This window comes from Poecilia reticulata, linkage group LG1, assembly GCF_000633615.1.
Source record: "Poecilia reticulata strain Guanapo linkage group LG1, Guppy_female_1.0+MT, whole genome shotgun sequence".
Lineage (NCBI taxonomy): Eukaryota > Metazoa > Chordata > Actinopteri > Cyprinodontiformes > Poeciliidae > Poecilia > Poecilia reticulata.
Window position 1 is genome coordinate 18,081,202 of NC_024331.1, and position 14,291 is coordinate 18,095,492.

The 14,291-nt window shown below is 39.9% G+C and overlaps 1 protein-coding gene across 1 annotated transcript; it reads right to left on the bottom strand.

Moving 5' to 3' along the window:
- Nucleotides 1–8,146: 8,146 nt before the first annotated feature.
- Nucleotides 8,147–11,088, bottom strand: helt (helt bHLH transcription factor). Its single transcript, XM_008411601.2, has 4 exons — nucleotides 10,718–11,088; nucleotides 10,114–10,218; nucleotides 9,893–9,989; nucleotides 8,147–9,768 (listed from the first exon to the last, which is right to left on the bottom strand). The coding sequence occupies exons 1-4, from the start codon at nucleotides 10,742–10,744 to the stop codon at nucleotides 9,293–9,295; spliced, it is 705 nt and encodes a 234-aa protein (XP_008409823.1). The 5' UTR covers nucleotides 10,745–11,088; the 3' UTR covers nucleotides 8,147–9,292.
- Between the last annotated feature and the right edge of the window lie 3,203 nt (nucleotides 11,089–14,291).

The following is a 14,291-nucleotide window of genomic DNA, read 5'->3' on the forward strand; positions in this document are numbered from 1 at the left end:
ATTAGGAGGGGAACAATAACAGTTTTCAATGTAAAATGTGCATCTTGTTAGTCCTTTTCTCTCGTCTCCCGTCTCAGGATGGGAGGAGAAAAAGAGAAGAATAAGCCGTCATTCAGGAAAGTTATCTGTGGGTGTCTTCTCGCCACAAAAGTTGGCCGGTTGTGTTGTGGTTTTAATCCTCCTATTTCTTTCTGTGCTATTTAATTTGGCTTTCTTTTCTAAGATTGATATGTTTGTTGAAACAAACACGGCAGCTCAGTAAATAGAAACTTTCACATGCTATTTATTTATGTATTACCAAACTGCTTTAAATAAAATGGGAAGAAAAAAAACATTGGTATTAAGAATAGGTAAGAATATTATTACAGATATGTAAAAACAAAAACAAACATATTGATTGAAGATGACTGAAAAGGGTCTTCTTCATTTATCTTTTTTTTTTCTTTTTTGCAAAATATGTTGTTAGTCCCTTCTACAACAAGATATAATTGGATCATCTGGCATTAAAGCAAATATACTTTTTTGATAGAGTGTCATTTATAATAAAAATCAGCAACACCTGCCCGATTACTAATCCTTAGTAAACCTCTAATAAAAAGTTTAAAAACGTGAAATCGATGTTCATTTAATTTATAAACATTTTCTCACAGATGAAGGTTGTAGCAAGAGAGTTTCCTTGGTCTTCTCATCTTATCTTATTATCTTCTTATCTTTATTTCCCATAATAAAAATAATAAAAAAACAAATCAGAAACACTAATTGGAATACAAAGGCTAAAAATTTGACAGAACAATCCAAATATTGCTGTCAAGAAGACGGACCGCAGTTACAACTTTCTTTTGTTTCATCCACATACTGACATTGGTAAGCTACTGGGTTGTAGCCACAGCTGCCCTGGGGCAGTCAGACAGAGGCGATGCTGCCAATCATCAGCGTCACTGCGCCCTCTGACCATCACCAGCAGGCAAGGCGGGTGAAGCTCCTCGAGTAATGTCTCTACCCACTTCACATTTCATAAAACATATATTTTTTTTACCCATCCTTATTTCCAAAATAGCCCAAGCTTTCTGTTAATATTAAGTTTTGCAGTCTCAAAGCGATTTCGGTCTGAACTTTGACTGGTCCTTTCTGACACATGAATGTGCGTGAGTCTAAGCTATTCTATTATAAGCTATATTTATAGAAAATTAATTTCCACCCCTTTTTCATTTCTTTTTCAGCCTCAAGAAATTTTTCTTCCAGAACCGCCCTGCACATAGCTCCGTACGCGTTCCAGTTTGGCTACAAACTTTCCACTTTTAGATGATTGACTGAACAGATCTAAGTCAGATATTAAAAGCTTGAGATACTGTTTTATAATCTAACTCTGCTTCAAATTCCATGATGCTCTTTGCTCACTAATGTTCTCTAAAAAAATAACTCTAAGTCATTCACAGAACATATGGATTCATGCTCACATTAAATTACCATATAAAACTCAAACAAAAAACTCATCAAGGTTTGTTGCTTTGTAAAAAAAAAAAAGTAAAATAAAAACCCATCTCTACGATTAGAGTTGTCACGAATCTGAGAAAATGACCAAAAATAGTGAAAAGTGTGTGGTATGCAGAGTACTAACAACCATAATGTGGCTGGTCATAGTGGTCATTCTGTTTACTGTGTTAGGTTTTCACTGTTATTGAGTTTTAGAATCAATACTGCTCTCTGGTGGCTACAGAGCTCTCATCACTTTTGCAGCTCCTTCTTCACAAGACACTTTAATAAACAGAACCTGGACACACACAGCTGTCGTCGCTCTCAGAACATGCCTGTGTAATTGCGGCTTTAAAAAAAAAAAGAGCTTTTATTGTAGAAGTTGTATTTCCCAGTAAAAAAATATTAAAATACTAACTTTAATGTGACTGTTTTTCCAATGGGAAACATAATCTTTACTGTGTGATAGATTTCCATACTGTTGTTTACTTGTGCTATGCTCATCCCTCTAGAGTTTATAAACGTGAAGCTCTTGTTTACTTTGTACTTTACTTTCTAAAATTGTTCACAATGTCAGAAACTCTTGATCAGTATTTAATTTCCTTAAAGGTCCACAAGGTATAAATATGGCATGACAAAAAGTTTGTTTTGTCCTGGCCACTCTTTGAAACGGGGAAGAGAAAAGAAACATGCCGAATGTGGCTTCTTGTACATCTTCACATACTAGAGGATAGCTAATAGGCAACAGATATTCACAATAGCTGACTTATATCAACTGTTAGAAATAAATATTAAAATGATTTTTTTTTTAAAGACATTATAAACCTCACACTTAGAGAACAGCAGCAAAGTGTGGCATTCGGGCTGTATAATAAAGTGGTAAAGTTGACTAAAGTAGTTTCTTTCTGTCTATTCCTTGGAGAGTTTTCTGTCTTCAGTGCTGCTGGACATGGTGTCCAACTGTGAGGGTCACAGTAAGGTCAGATATGTGAGTCCAGAAGCCACCAAGAAGAAGAAGAAATCTAAATGGTAAAACTGCTGCAGCTGGTCAACAACACAATCAGCCTTTCAGCAGACAGTGTCGACTTGCATGGTTAGGCTCACTCATGTCTCTATTCTTCAGCATGTTTCTTCTGCAGAATTTCATGGTTCCTCCCTCTGAATACTTTGTTTCTTTGGTCACATTAGAAACTTCACTCCTGAAAACTGGTCAGTTGGATCTCTTTAAGTCTGGCGGCACCCAATCATTCAGATGAAGTCCGTGAGTCCGACTGGGCGCCGGTCTCACCTCTGCTTGATTTCCTTCTCTCCACTGGTTCCTCACATAGTGACCTCAGACGCTGACCTTAGGAGCCCCGGGGTCCACCCTCTCTGGCCCCCAGGAGCAACTAAATGCAGAGGAGTGTCCGTCACATTGCCGGACAAAAAGGCAGACACACTGTGCCCGATCCTTGTGAGTCCAGCCAAGCGCACAGGGAGCACATTAGAACCTTTGGGTTTTATTTACTCTCTTTTTTGCCCTGAAATGTGTTGATAGGGGCGTCAAGATTGTCAGGTGCTTCATCTGTGACCACTTGACCATATCACACACACACACACACACACACACACACGCGCACGCACACACACACACACACACACACACACACCCACGCACACACACACACACACACACACAAAACCCCTGCCTTTCAGATTTATAAAATACCTCTTGCATTCTCCTAATTCACAATGTCAGATTTCATATCCTCCACATGCCACTGAAGCGTCACCTTGTAGCCGTTGTGGACCAGCCTGATAGTAACTTAAATGTTTTCTTAAAGAAACTTTTACACACCTGTACAGTCTTACAAGCAGGGATGGAAGCTGAAAAGAAAGCAGTCCTCTTCTTGCTCATAGTACACGGATGTGTTTATGTGAATGTTCTTTTGAAAGTCCTAGCATTTATTTTATTATCAGTACATCAAAGTTTAGTGACAAGTTCATTTTAAGAGTTTCATCTTCTGTTTTGTAGTTTGAAAATGGCTCTGTATTGGTTAGAGGAGCAACAGCTCTTCTTTGTGCTCCCTCTTCGCCTCATTGCATCGCCATGCAATGAGGCGAAGTTTCTCACCTCATAAGAATCTAAACATTTCAGTAGTAGTTTACGAATTTCATTGTGCTCACGTCAATATAGACCAATTCAGCTTCCACATTTGTTGAAGAAATGAGCAGATTCCTTTGTTTGGTTTTGTTGTGCCGCCTTATTCTGTGCAGCGTTTCCAGGTGCAGAAATGACAATTGCATGTAAAAACGATAGGTGAAGTGTGGCAAAACTGAATGCTTGTTCGATCACCTTTATTATCTTTGACATATTCTTCCGAATTTGAATAATTCTTTGGCAATGTTTAACAACAAAGGTGTAGGACTACAAAGTATGCCACTCCACTGAGGGCGTCCTGTGAAATCACCCACTCTGATTTTGTGTTTGCCTCCACACATACGGGAACTGGTGGTGTGTATGTGTGCGTGCAGGGGTGTGTGTGTGCTGTTCTTTGTCTAACTACCATGCAAAATTACCAGATTTATCTCAAGCACCTTCAGATGTCACACTGTCTGTGCTCGTGACAAAAGTGCCCCTTGTTGTGGCCGTCCAGATAAGCAAACAACAGCAGCCTAAAATGCACACTCCTCTATGCTTTGTCCCTCAAAGCACAAAGACCTTCATTTTCTCTTGGCAAATGATGCCTTAATTGTGCAACTTAACAAGTCTGCTTTTTCCCAGTGAATAAAGAGTTTCATGCAATTTTTTTTTTCTTCTTGTGCTGTTATTTTTGTTTCTTTCATGCTGAGATCATACAGTCGCACACATGTTGGGTGGTTCCCATGCTGCTCTGTTGTTTAAGCCAAGATGACTGAAAAACTTCACTCCCCAACGAAAGACAAAGAGACAGAAAGTTCAGGGCGTGACAGAGATGATGATCCCCAGTGGGGTGTTCTGTACAGTATTCATTATGCCGCTGTTTATTTTGGAAGTGTCTTTAACCCGTCTCCGCTCTCCCGCTTTTCAAACACTGCCCCTTTCACTGCCCTATTCATTTTTTGGCTCACATATCTTTGCTCTAAAAGGTGGTAAGTGATGAATAGAACATCTCCATGGATTTGCATAATCTGATGGCATTGCTGGAAAGCACAAAGGGGGTCGTGCCAAGTGCAGAAAGGTGAAGCCATCATCCATTAGCAGGGGGTACAACCAACAGTAAAACAGCCTTCTTCAGGAAACCAACTTAAAATATTTGGGTTTGAATCCCTTTTGCGGTCTTCCGTGTTGAAAACCTCTTTAATTTCTGCTCTAACATGAAGTAACATTAACCCTTTATTTGAGACATTGCTCAGCGATGTGCTCCCAGACAATCAAAGGGCATTGATAAGTTTAGGTTTTTTTCCCCTCCTGAACAGACTCCATTCATGTCCTCTTACAGTGGCCGTCATTCTTCAGACGTGGCTGGTGCCAAGGCAGTAGGATGGCTGCCTCGCTCCGATGGGAAACTGTTGCTCATGTGCTGGGTTGGCTGCCAAGTTTTGGCATTATTGGTGCGGGAAGAGGTGGGGGTTTTAAGGGGGGAGGGGGCTGTACAGAAAGGGGGCCCTTTAAACCCTGTGAGATAGTACTATCTGCTGTGGGAATGATCTTCATCCCTTCTCCCCCTGCTCTCAGACTTAGACTTGCTCTCTCTCTCTATCTCTCTCTCTCTCTCTCTCTCTTTTTTACACTGACTGTTTCTGTTACTGTCTGCCTCCCCAAGGCCCCCAGCTTTACCCGCCGTCCCCCTGTCTTTTCATGCTGTAGATCAGACAACCATCCTGAGGTGAGCTGGCTCTGGATCTTGTGCCACTGGGGCACTCTGATTACCAACCAGTGCTGACTGTTGGCTCTCTCACAGCTTGTGTTACGTCTTTGGCCTCGCTCCCAACAAGCGACTGTAACCCGCAGCAGTAGGGCGTTTGCTGTTGAGAAGCTTAGGAAAGTCTGAATTCAGGGCTTGCACAGATGTAAAGATCAAACAGCAGATTTTAGACACTTGCAGTTCAAACCCCGCCATCCAGGGTACAAAGAGATTTTTTTTTTAAACTTCTTATGTTATGACATCTTAAAATGACCAGATTCAAGAGGAAAACACACATCTGCTTGTCTGTCGTGAAAATGTACATTCCAAATTATTTTCATTCAGTCTAGTTTTATTGTAGAAAATTAGGCATTGTTCAAAACACAAAAGTGAAAGTAGAACCAAATGACATATTTACTTCCTGGAATCATTGGAAATATTCTTGTTGTCATTACAGGCATCAAACCCTTCTCATTTTTGTTAAATGGCTTCTTTTTGCATGTTTCCACTCGTAGTTTTGATGATTTATCTCTTTGGTGATGAGCTCCAGGTCTTTGGAAGGAGTTCAGGCCGCCACCCTAACCTTTAGCTCTCTGCACAGATTCAGTATCGGGTTCACGTTGGGACTCATGTTGGTTGAACAACTCGGTCTGAGTGCAATTCAGTCCACAGAAACATGTTGGTTTAATCAACATAATTACTTTAGACCTACATCTGCTAGGCTTTTGAAAAATGTTGCACTCCCCAATGAAGCTGTATCAAGCAATTTACTTTACTTGAACTTGAGAAATGAAAATCATTTAATTTTCTAACGAATATATACTGTATTACAGTCCAATGTTTTGTTCTTAGGCATTCTTGGCTGTTTTTACTGTGTTTTGGGTAATTATCCAGTTGGAAGACCGATGAAACTGAGAAAGTAACACGTAAGTTACAGTGCAATATCTGAAAAGTTCATGGTAAAAATCTAACAAGTTCCAATGCTTTGGATCAATTATCTATTACGTTCTGAGACATGGATCCTCTTTATCACATTTTCTGAAGTTTAAGGGAGCCAAATTTAGAAAAATTCAAAATGATACGATTAAAACACAATGTGAATCAATTTTTTTAATTATTTGCCACTAAAATTTAAAAACAATGATTAAGATTGTGCAAAAGGTAAAACAATGAAAAATAAATCCGTCAGATCTCTTTACGTCCCAACTGTTTTTCTAGTTTTTGTTGGCTGTAACAATAAAATCTTGTCTTGCTTTATTCAGTGAGTTTTCTCTTAAACTGCTCTGACTTCATTACCATTAGAGTTCATGTGGGAGATGTAAGTTTTTTCATGTCATTCGCTGAGCTGATAAATATATTCCGAAAGATGTTGTTGTTGATGTTCACCATTTGAGTTTAATGTGGAAGATAAACAGCCAAAGCTTTACTACTGTGCTCATTTTGCATGACAATAATGGCCCTGACTCTGTTTTTACTCCTGCTTATTTTATTATTATTCATGTGATGTGCTTCTGCTAGATTTCTCTCATGTGGCTGAACATGAGCCCCTTTACTTCTGTTTGGAGTCCAGATTTAAACCAATATTGTGTCCGTCGGGATCCAAGTATTCCCTCAAAGACTCGTTTTTTTTTCTCTCTCTCTCTCTTATCTCATTGTCACTTTTCCATCTGCGTTCACACTATCTTCCATGTCTTTCATTTGCTCTCTTGTTGCTCGTCTTTGTAGGTCAGAGACTGGTTAATGTGGGTTTATCCAGCCACCGAGCCAATTAATGCAGCCTTATGCATCCTGCTTTATTCCTTCCTTTTCTACATCTAACAATTCACATAAACCAACATTCATGTGAGGACACCTGCAAATCTTTTAGATTTTAAAGCCTGAAACAGCAACAGTGAGAGGTTTGTGTGGTGGTTTTAACTTTGAAGGAAGGAGCATGGAAACTGTTTTCTTTCTCTCCTCTCAGAGAAAAACTTTGATTTCATGGTCTTGATTATTGTTCTTCATAATCATTCAAGGATGAAGCTCGAGGACTTTGAGATTGTCCTCCATTTAGATGCACCACAATGGGGCTCCTTGGTTTAGAAAACAAGATGGTGTGTCCCCTACTTCTTCGTTTCTCCCTTTCCTTTCCTCTTAAATAAATTAAAGTTTGACCTATGAGTAAAGAAAGGAAGAAAGAAGCCTGAATGCTATTTATTAAGACACTCTATTATGCATTGAAGCTACCAGTGTGTCAAAGACAGATTTCTTCTAATCTGAGTCGGGGGTTTTAAATTCAGTTTATGGGGCATAGTGACTGGTTTTAGTAGGACCAGGTCAAGAGAAGAATACTGCTGTGCTCTTTTCAACTCAGATCACGCTTCAAATAATTAATCCAGTACTTTTTCTGTAGCTTTTGTCTTTGACTGAACAATCAACCAATCTTTACACCTAAAACAGTACCGTTTAGCATGTGCATTACAAAAATATTCCCTCTGAAATACTTCATGTTAGGTCACTTTACCACAGAAAAGAAACCACAACATATTTTTGAAGGTTTAAACTGATAAACTGTCTCAAAGTTGTGTTTAATTGCAAAAATGAAGGAAAGAAAACTTGTTTTACAAATAAAAACTAAAAATTGTGGCTTGTGGATCTGTATTTAGTCACAATACTGTCATGATCCTTATGAGAAATACTCCGATACCCTTACATGAAATCTGTTGCTTCCATGTTACCTTTAGAAACCATCAAATACATTAACAGAGTTCACTTGTGAGTAACTTAATCTAGGTATGAACGAGGCTTTTCTTTGAAGACTTCAAAGTTTTATTGTAAAATAATGTGAATGAACGAACAGCATGATGAAGATCAAGGTATTCCTCGGAAGGCAGATCAGGAATAAAGTTGTGGAAAGGATTATGATTATATCACAAGAAATCCGTTTTGCTATGTTCAATGTTTTTGTGTGGCAGCAAACAGACACAGAATATGACATTTGACCCAACATATCTTTGGTGAAATGTAATAGTGGGAGCATCATGTTGTGCTAAATATGGTACAACACACAAAACACTTCAGACTGTGACAGAAGTTCACCTTCTTTCAGGGCAATGACACAAATGTGTGTGTAAAAATAGCCTGGACCTAAATCCAACTAAAGGTTGGTGGCAAGAGTTGAACATTGTTGTGCAAGAATGCTCTCCATTCAGCCTGAATGGAGAATGATAATTAAAAATAAAATTTAAAAAAAGCATGTCCATATGTGCACGGAGCCACACGACACTTTTCACATTTGTATTAGTATTAATAATAATAATAAAAAAGATGTCTTGATTTCTTTCCACTTCTCAATCTCTACTTTATGTTGATCATCTAAAATCTCAACAAATCTTAAGTAGTTCAATGGCTTTCAGTGTTTTGTTGTAGAAAATGTTACTGGGGCACAGAAAACCCGTCCTGAGGTACCTGGTCGTGTGTGAACAAAACATTAATCTCTATCAACTCTCCCCAGGTGCAAGACATTTGGGCCAGGATTAGCTGAAAGTTGTAAATGAAATTCTGCCTCGGCCCTCATACAAGTTGAACCCTCTTAATCGGCTCAGACGCAGGCACTTTTTGCTGCCCTTTACTGTACACTGTAAAAACCGCGCAGTCAGACTAAATACTTGTCTAACTTGGAAAGAGGGCAGATGCACTAACTCAGCCAGAAAATCAAAAGAATCTACTTAACCTTTAGTTCTGGTAATAAGCGGGTTAAAGCGTTGGTTCAGTGATAACAATTTGCAGGTTTGCAGACTTGATCTCACCTCTTTGCAACATAGGCTAAATACAATATTATGAGGATTTTCGCACGTAGAATCCAACTTCTAACACAGAAAATAACAGACAGATTTTAGGGAGAAATAGTATATTTATTCATATTGTATTTTCATGATCTAAAAAACATAAGTTAAAAATAGAGCTAATTTGTTTTACATAGCGTGCTGAGCGCTATGCAAACTGAACGTGTTTGCGTGCGTGTGACCTATAAAGTTGAAGTAATGGTGATCGAGTCCCTGCACCGGCGACAAGTATCCTCCGTGCTGCTGCGTGTGCGCAGAGAGCGGCACCGCAGGATAGGAAATGCCCTGACTGCGTCCGGAGCCGTGCCATGAGAAATGTCCTGTTGGGCTCTGCTGGTACACTGAGTCCGAAGGGCTGTGGCTCTGGTGCTCCGGGGAGGAGTGCAGGTGGCCAAGATAGTCGGGTGGGTCGGACATCGAGCCCACGGAGCCAAATACGGGCTCGGTGACCGCGCGAGACTTGGACTGTAAAAAGGCGAGGATCCGCGCGTACTTGATGTCCTTGGTCTCGGCTCTGTCCTCCGTGGTCAGGTAGTGCACCAGGTTCTTCATACACTCGTGGTATCCATAGTGGAAGTAGTTTGCGAATTCAGCCAGCAGCTCTCCTGGAGTAAAACAAGAAAGTTGGGGGGGGGGGAATTATCTTTAACCTCCTGACAGATCTGCGTAAAGCTGAGCAGAAGATGCTCTGGTGCTGCTGGATAAGAGCGATGCAAGAGGTTCACCCACCTTTTTCTCTCCCACGGGGAAAATCCGCGGAGTGCAGAGCTCGCAGGTACTGAACAGTCATCTCCAAGATTTCAGCTTTTTCCAGTTTCCCAGAGTTCTACAAGAAATACGTATTAACACATGTAAAATAAATCTAATTTAAAAGTTTTGTCTCCCTCCAACTTTTTTCTTTACAAATTTCAAGAAATAAAATATTAACTAATCATACATTCATAAAATACCTGCTTAGCCAGCGCCATCGGTACGGTTTTCCCCAGTTCGTTTAGGCAACGGTTAATGCGGTCCCGCCTTCTTTTCTCAATAACTTTGTGGGAAATTGGAGTCCTCTGTAAAAAAAAAAAAAAAAAAAAAAAAAAAATGAAATAAATTTAAAAATACAAATTAGCATACACTCGAAACTTTTTAAATAATCAATAGAATAAACTCTACCATAAAAAATAAGGTTGAAAACTTTTAAAGTATAATCCAGGCCGTGCGCTTTGGCGCGCAGAAGCGGGCACTTAACAGAAAAATTATCTTATCGTATTGGGTATGCTTGGAATATATCACGTACACATATCCATTTGGAAGGCAGTTTTTACAAATATATATATTGAAACGTTTAAAATATTTTATCTACACAGTTAGTGCCGCCAAAGTTTACCCAGAACGCGCGCACCAAGATGGTTCAACTTTGATGGAGATGAAATCACCTCAAACAGCGACTCTACTTCATATACAGTGCATGATTTTTTTCCCTTAGGATAAAACATCCAGAACATGAGTCATAAATAGTTCAAGTATCATGTTAGTCCCCAAAATGTGGAGCGCACAAGAAGCGCGTACCTTCCTGTCCTTCATCTTTGATGCCATGGACGAATATCAGAGGAAAAGTCCAAAAAAATGAATTCAGCGTTAAATTAGAGGTGTGAAAGTCTGCTGGCAGATGAAACAGACTGAAATTTCAGGGGAAGCTGTCCCCTTATAAAGGGACCATCCTAGGGGACTCCGGCATTCACCGCGTAAATTATTCCATGGGATTAAAGAGCTATGCGTTCGGGTAAATGTGTGCGTTTAGGATCAGTTAAAGAAATAGAATTTAAAAAAAATCTGAAACAGGCAGGGGGGTTAACCTGTTTTGTTAATCCACGTGGCTCTTCAAAGGACACGTGATTATGTTTGGAATATTATTTGCATAGTAACAATCCAGGCGGGAAATAAGAACCGGGATCGGCCTGATCCGGTGGGGCGCACTGTGCGCACTCAAAACAAAGCGGCGAGCAAAAGAAAAAGAGGGGAGGAAAAAAAAAAAAAAAAACGTTCTGTTCCAACTCGCGTTTCTCACACGATCGCCTGTTTACAAATCCCAGCAAGCGATCTTAACTCCCATCCAAGCCCCGGTCAGAGTTTTAAGGCCTGTCCAGTACCATTAGAGTAATTAAGTAAGCCTTTAATAGGCTGTTCCGCCGAGTTCAGGGGAGATCTTTTGGAGACGGAGTCCCCCCCGTTTGTTCCCGCCGGTTCTCACACGACTTGCTGACACGTCCATCTTTTATGAGAGATGGCAAGCTTTTTGTTTACGCCTCTTTATTTTTCGCAGGACTCCTCGGCAGGTGTGTGATTAGCGCTGGCACACGAGCGTCGTCTGCGTCGAGGCCCGGCGTCTCCAGCAGCCTCTGGCACACGAGGGTTACCCACCACTGGAGACTCTTTGGAGAGGCTCAATTTGTATCCTATTATCCTATAAGAAAATGTCTATTCAGTGGAATGAATAGTTTCATTGGCCTAAATTTTAATAATGCAGTGAAAGAAAGGGAGAAATAAAGAAGAATGCAGCTGGTGCGAGCGCGCATTATTCCCCGTCACCTGCGAGATGCGTAGCCTGGAGACCCCTATTCATTTGCCTAATTTCGGTCAACTTAACAAACTTTGGGAGAAATTATACTGCCATTGTTGCGAAGGGTGAAGCTTTCTGATCGAATTAACAGCACGTTTTGATCCGGTAAATGTCATTAGAAAGAAAGAAACAATCGCGTTTAGAGGGGCCTGAGTAATGCGCCAAGTGGAGACGCCAGAGCGCAAAAAATAGCACAAAGGCTGCTGGTAAATGCCACAGGGGGACTTTTGTACCCTCACATTGCTCAAGTTTTTTTCCCCCCCAAACAAAGGGCATTATTTTATACTTGAATACATTTCATACAACAATTGGCTGTTTCTTCTTCTTCAAACATATTTTCACAGCAAGGTCCACAACAGGTTTATTGTGTGCGCACAGATTCCAGCCGCTCTCATGCGCAACAACAGTTTTTCTACTTATTCTCTTTTGTGTGTGTGTGTTTGTGTGTCTGAGAGCGTTTTAATCTGGAAACTTTCGACATGCTAGATGTATATTTGATCCTGTTGGCGAATTAGGGGGAAAGCAAAAGCTCACAAGACATCTGAGGCTTTTGGAAAGTTTTGGGAGCACCATGGAGAGAGCCTGTCGCGAGAGAGAGGGACGGGGGCAGAAAATCCAATTACTCCAGTGTGGAGTTTTTAACACTTGTCTTATGTGTTTGTGCTTTAAGATGTAAAGAGACTTGTGGGTTGTTGCTTTTGTTAAGGACTAAATTAAACACTGAGTGTTTTAAGCGTCGGACTTGGTTACGCTGCGTGTTGCGTCACGGCGGAGCTAAACCTGGACTGGATTTTTATTTTTATTTTTCTCCCGTGTTATTCCCACTGTAATGTGATATTTCCATGTTTTTGTTCTAACTAAACATTTAATGGAAATCTGATTAGATGAATGAAGCATAATATTTTCCTTATTCTTTGTCTGTTTAACATTAGACTTTAGTTGCGTCTTTCTGTGTTTGTTTTGGGGGGTTTCAGCTGACTCAGTGTGGTGGATGGCGACTGCGTTTTGTCAATGTTTTAACTTCAGAAAACAAATATTTCCCTTTGACTAAGTTAGTCTGCGCATATAGCTCTGCGCAGACGACGGGGAAATAGTTTTGCGCATTCAGGATGAGCCTCTAAACTGGAAATTCATCCTTTTCAGTGAAAAACACTAAAACGATTTTTCTTTCATACTAAAGCAACAAAAATACATCTGTAGAACCTGCTTATTTATTTATTTATTTATTTATTTATTTATTTATTTATTTATTTATTTATTTATTTATTTTTTATTTTCATTGTTATTAATGTTCTTAATGTTGTTATATTTTAAGTACTTGCTTTCCGTTTTATGATAGTGACACTGAGTAGCCTATATCGAATAATCAATCTGCTGTTTTTGACTGCAGCTTATCCTGGGAGCAAAGACCGATCTCAACTCTAAAGTTAAACCACAGGAACCTGGCTCCGTGAGGTTTAATTTTAAAGACAACTTGAGAGCAAACGTGTAAAGTGAAAACACAGAGTTTCTATTAAAGAAGGAATTTGATCTACGTGATACACATTTGTACCCATCTATAGAAAGTTAAGTGAACAAATATCACCATTATAGGCATTAAAATGTGATTAATGCTTTTACAACTAAATGACTGGAATTTGTGTGCTTGATTTTCGCATTAGATGTAAATATTCCCGTATGTCAAGCTGATGAACTTTTAGTGTTTCTGTAATTGCCAAAAACGTCATGCTATTTTATTTATTTTATTTTATTTCTTTTACTTCATTCATTATCTCAGTTTATGATCTGAAAATATTCAAACGCTGAATCACAAGCAAGCCTACAGTCCTGCAGCCTTTCAGCGCAGCAGCGGCGCTCGCTGCTGTGGCCCCTTGTGTTGTCAGGCGCTGCGCTCTGACCCGTGGTGACCACCGCTGAGGGCCTCAGCGCAATCCTTTGGTCTGGTGCGCCACCCTCCGCCTGAACCGCGACAGTTCACACGGTCCCCACTGAGTCTGTTCAAGCCTCTGAAAAAGACTTGCCCCTGAAAATAACGCTCGGATCTGAGACTCCAGAGATGCATGTGTTAGGTGTTTTATCAGAAAGCGCGGAACAAACTTAATGTCATTCTTGTAACGGGGTGATTGCAATTTCAGCTGGATTAAACAAAAATACTATTTAGCTGTTCAAAAATAGGCAAGCAACTGCTCTGTTCAAGATTTTCCACAATTAATAATTTTTAACTTTCCTCTTCATATTAATAGCTAACACTATAAACCATATGAATTTTTAAAGATCACTCGTAAACAGAGCTGCTCAGTTGTTGTTTTTTAAGGAACAAGGGCTCCCTCTTGTGGTGTTTTGGGAACGACAAAGGCTGTGGCGTTTGATCAGAGAAAAAGAATCGTTAGTTTATTAAAAAAATAAACTTTTTTAAAACTACCTTTATTATGAAGGCAACCAGCCCCAGCAGGGGTGAGTGAGAGGGTAGCATGGTTTTTTCTCTCACCCATCCCTGGTGTTTCCATCTCAAGTTTGGGTCTG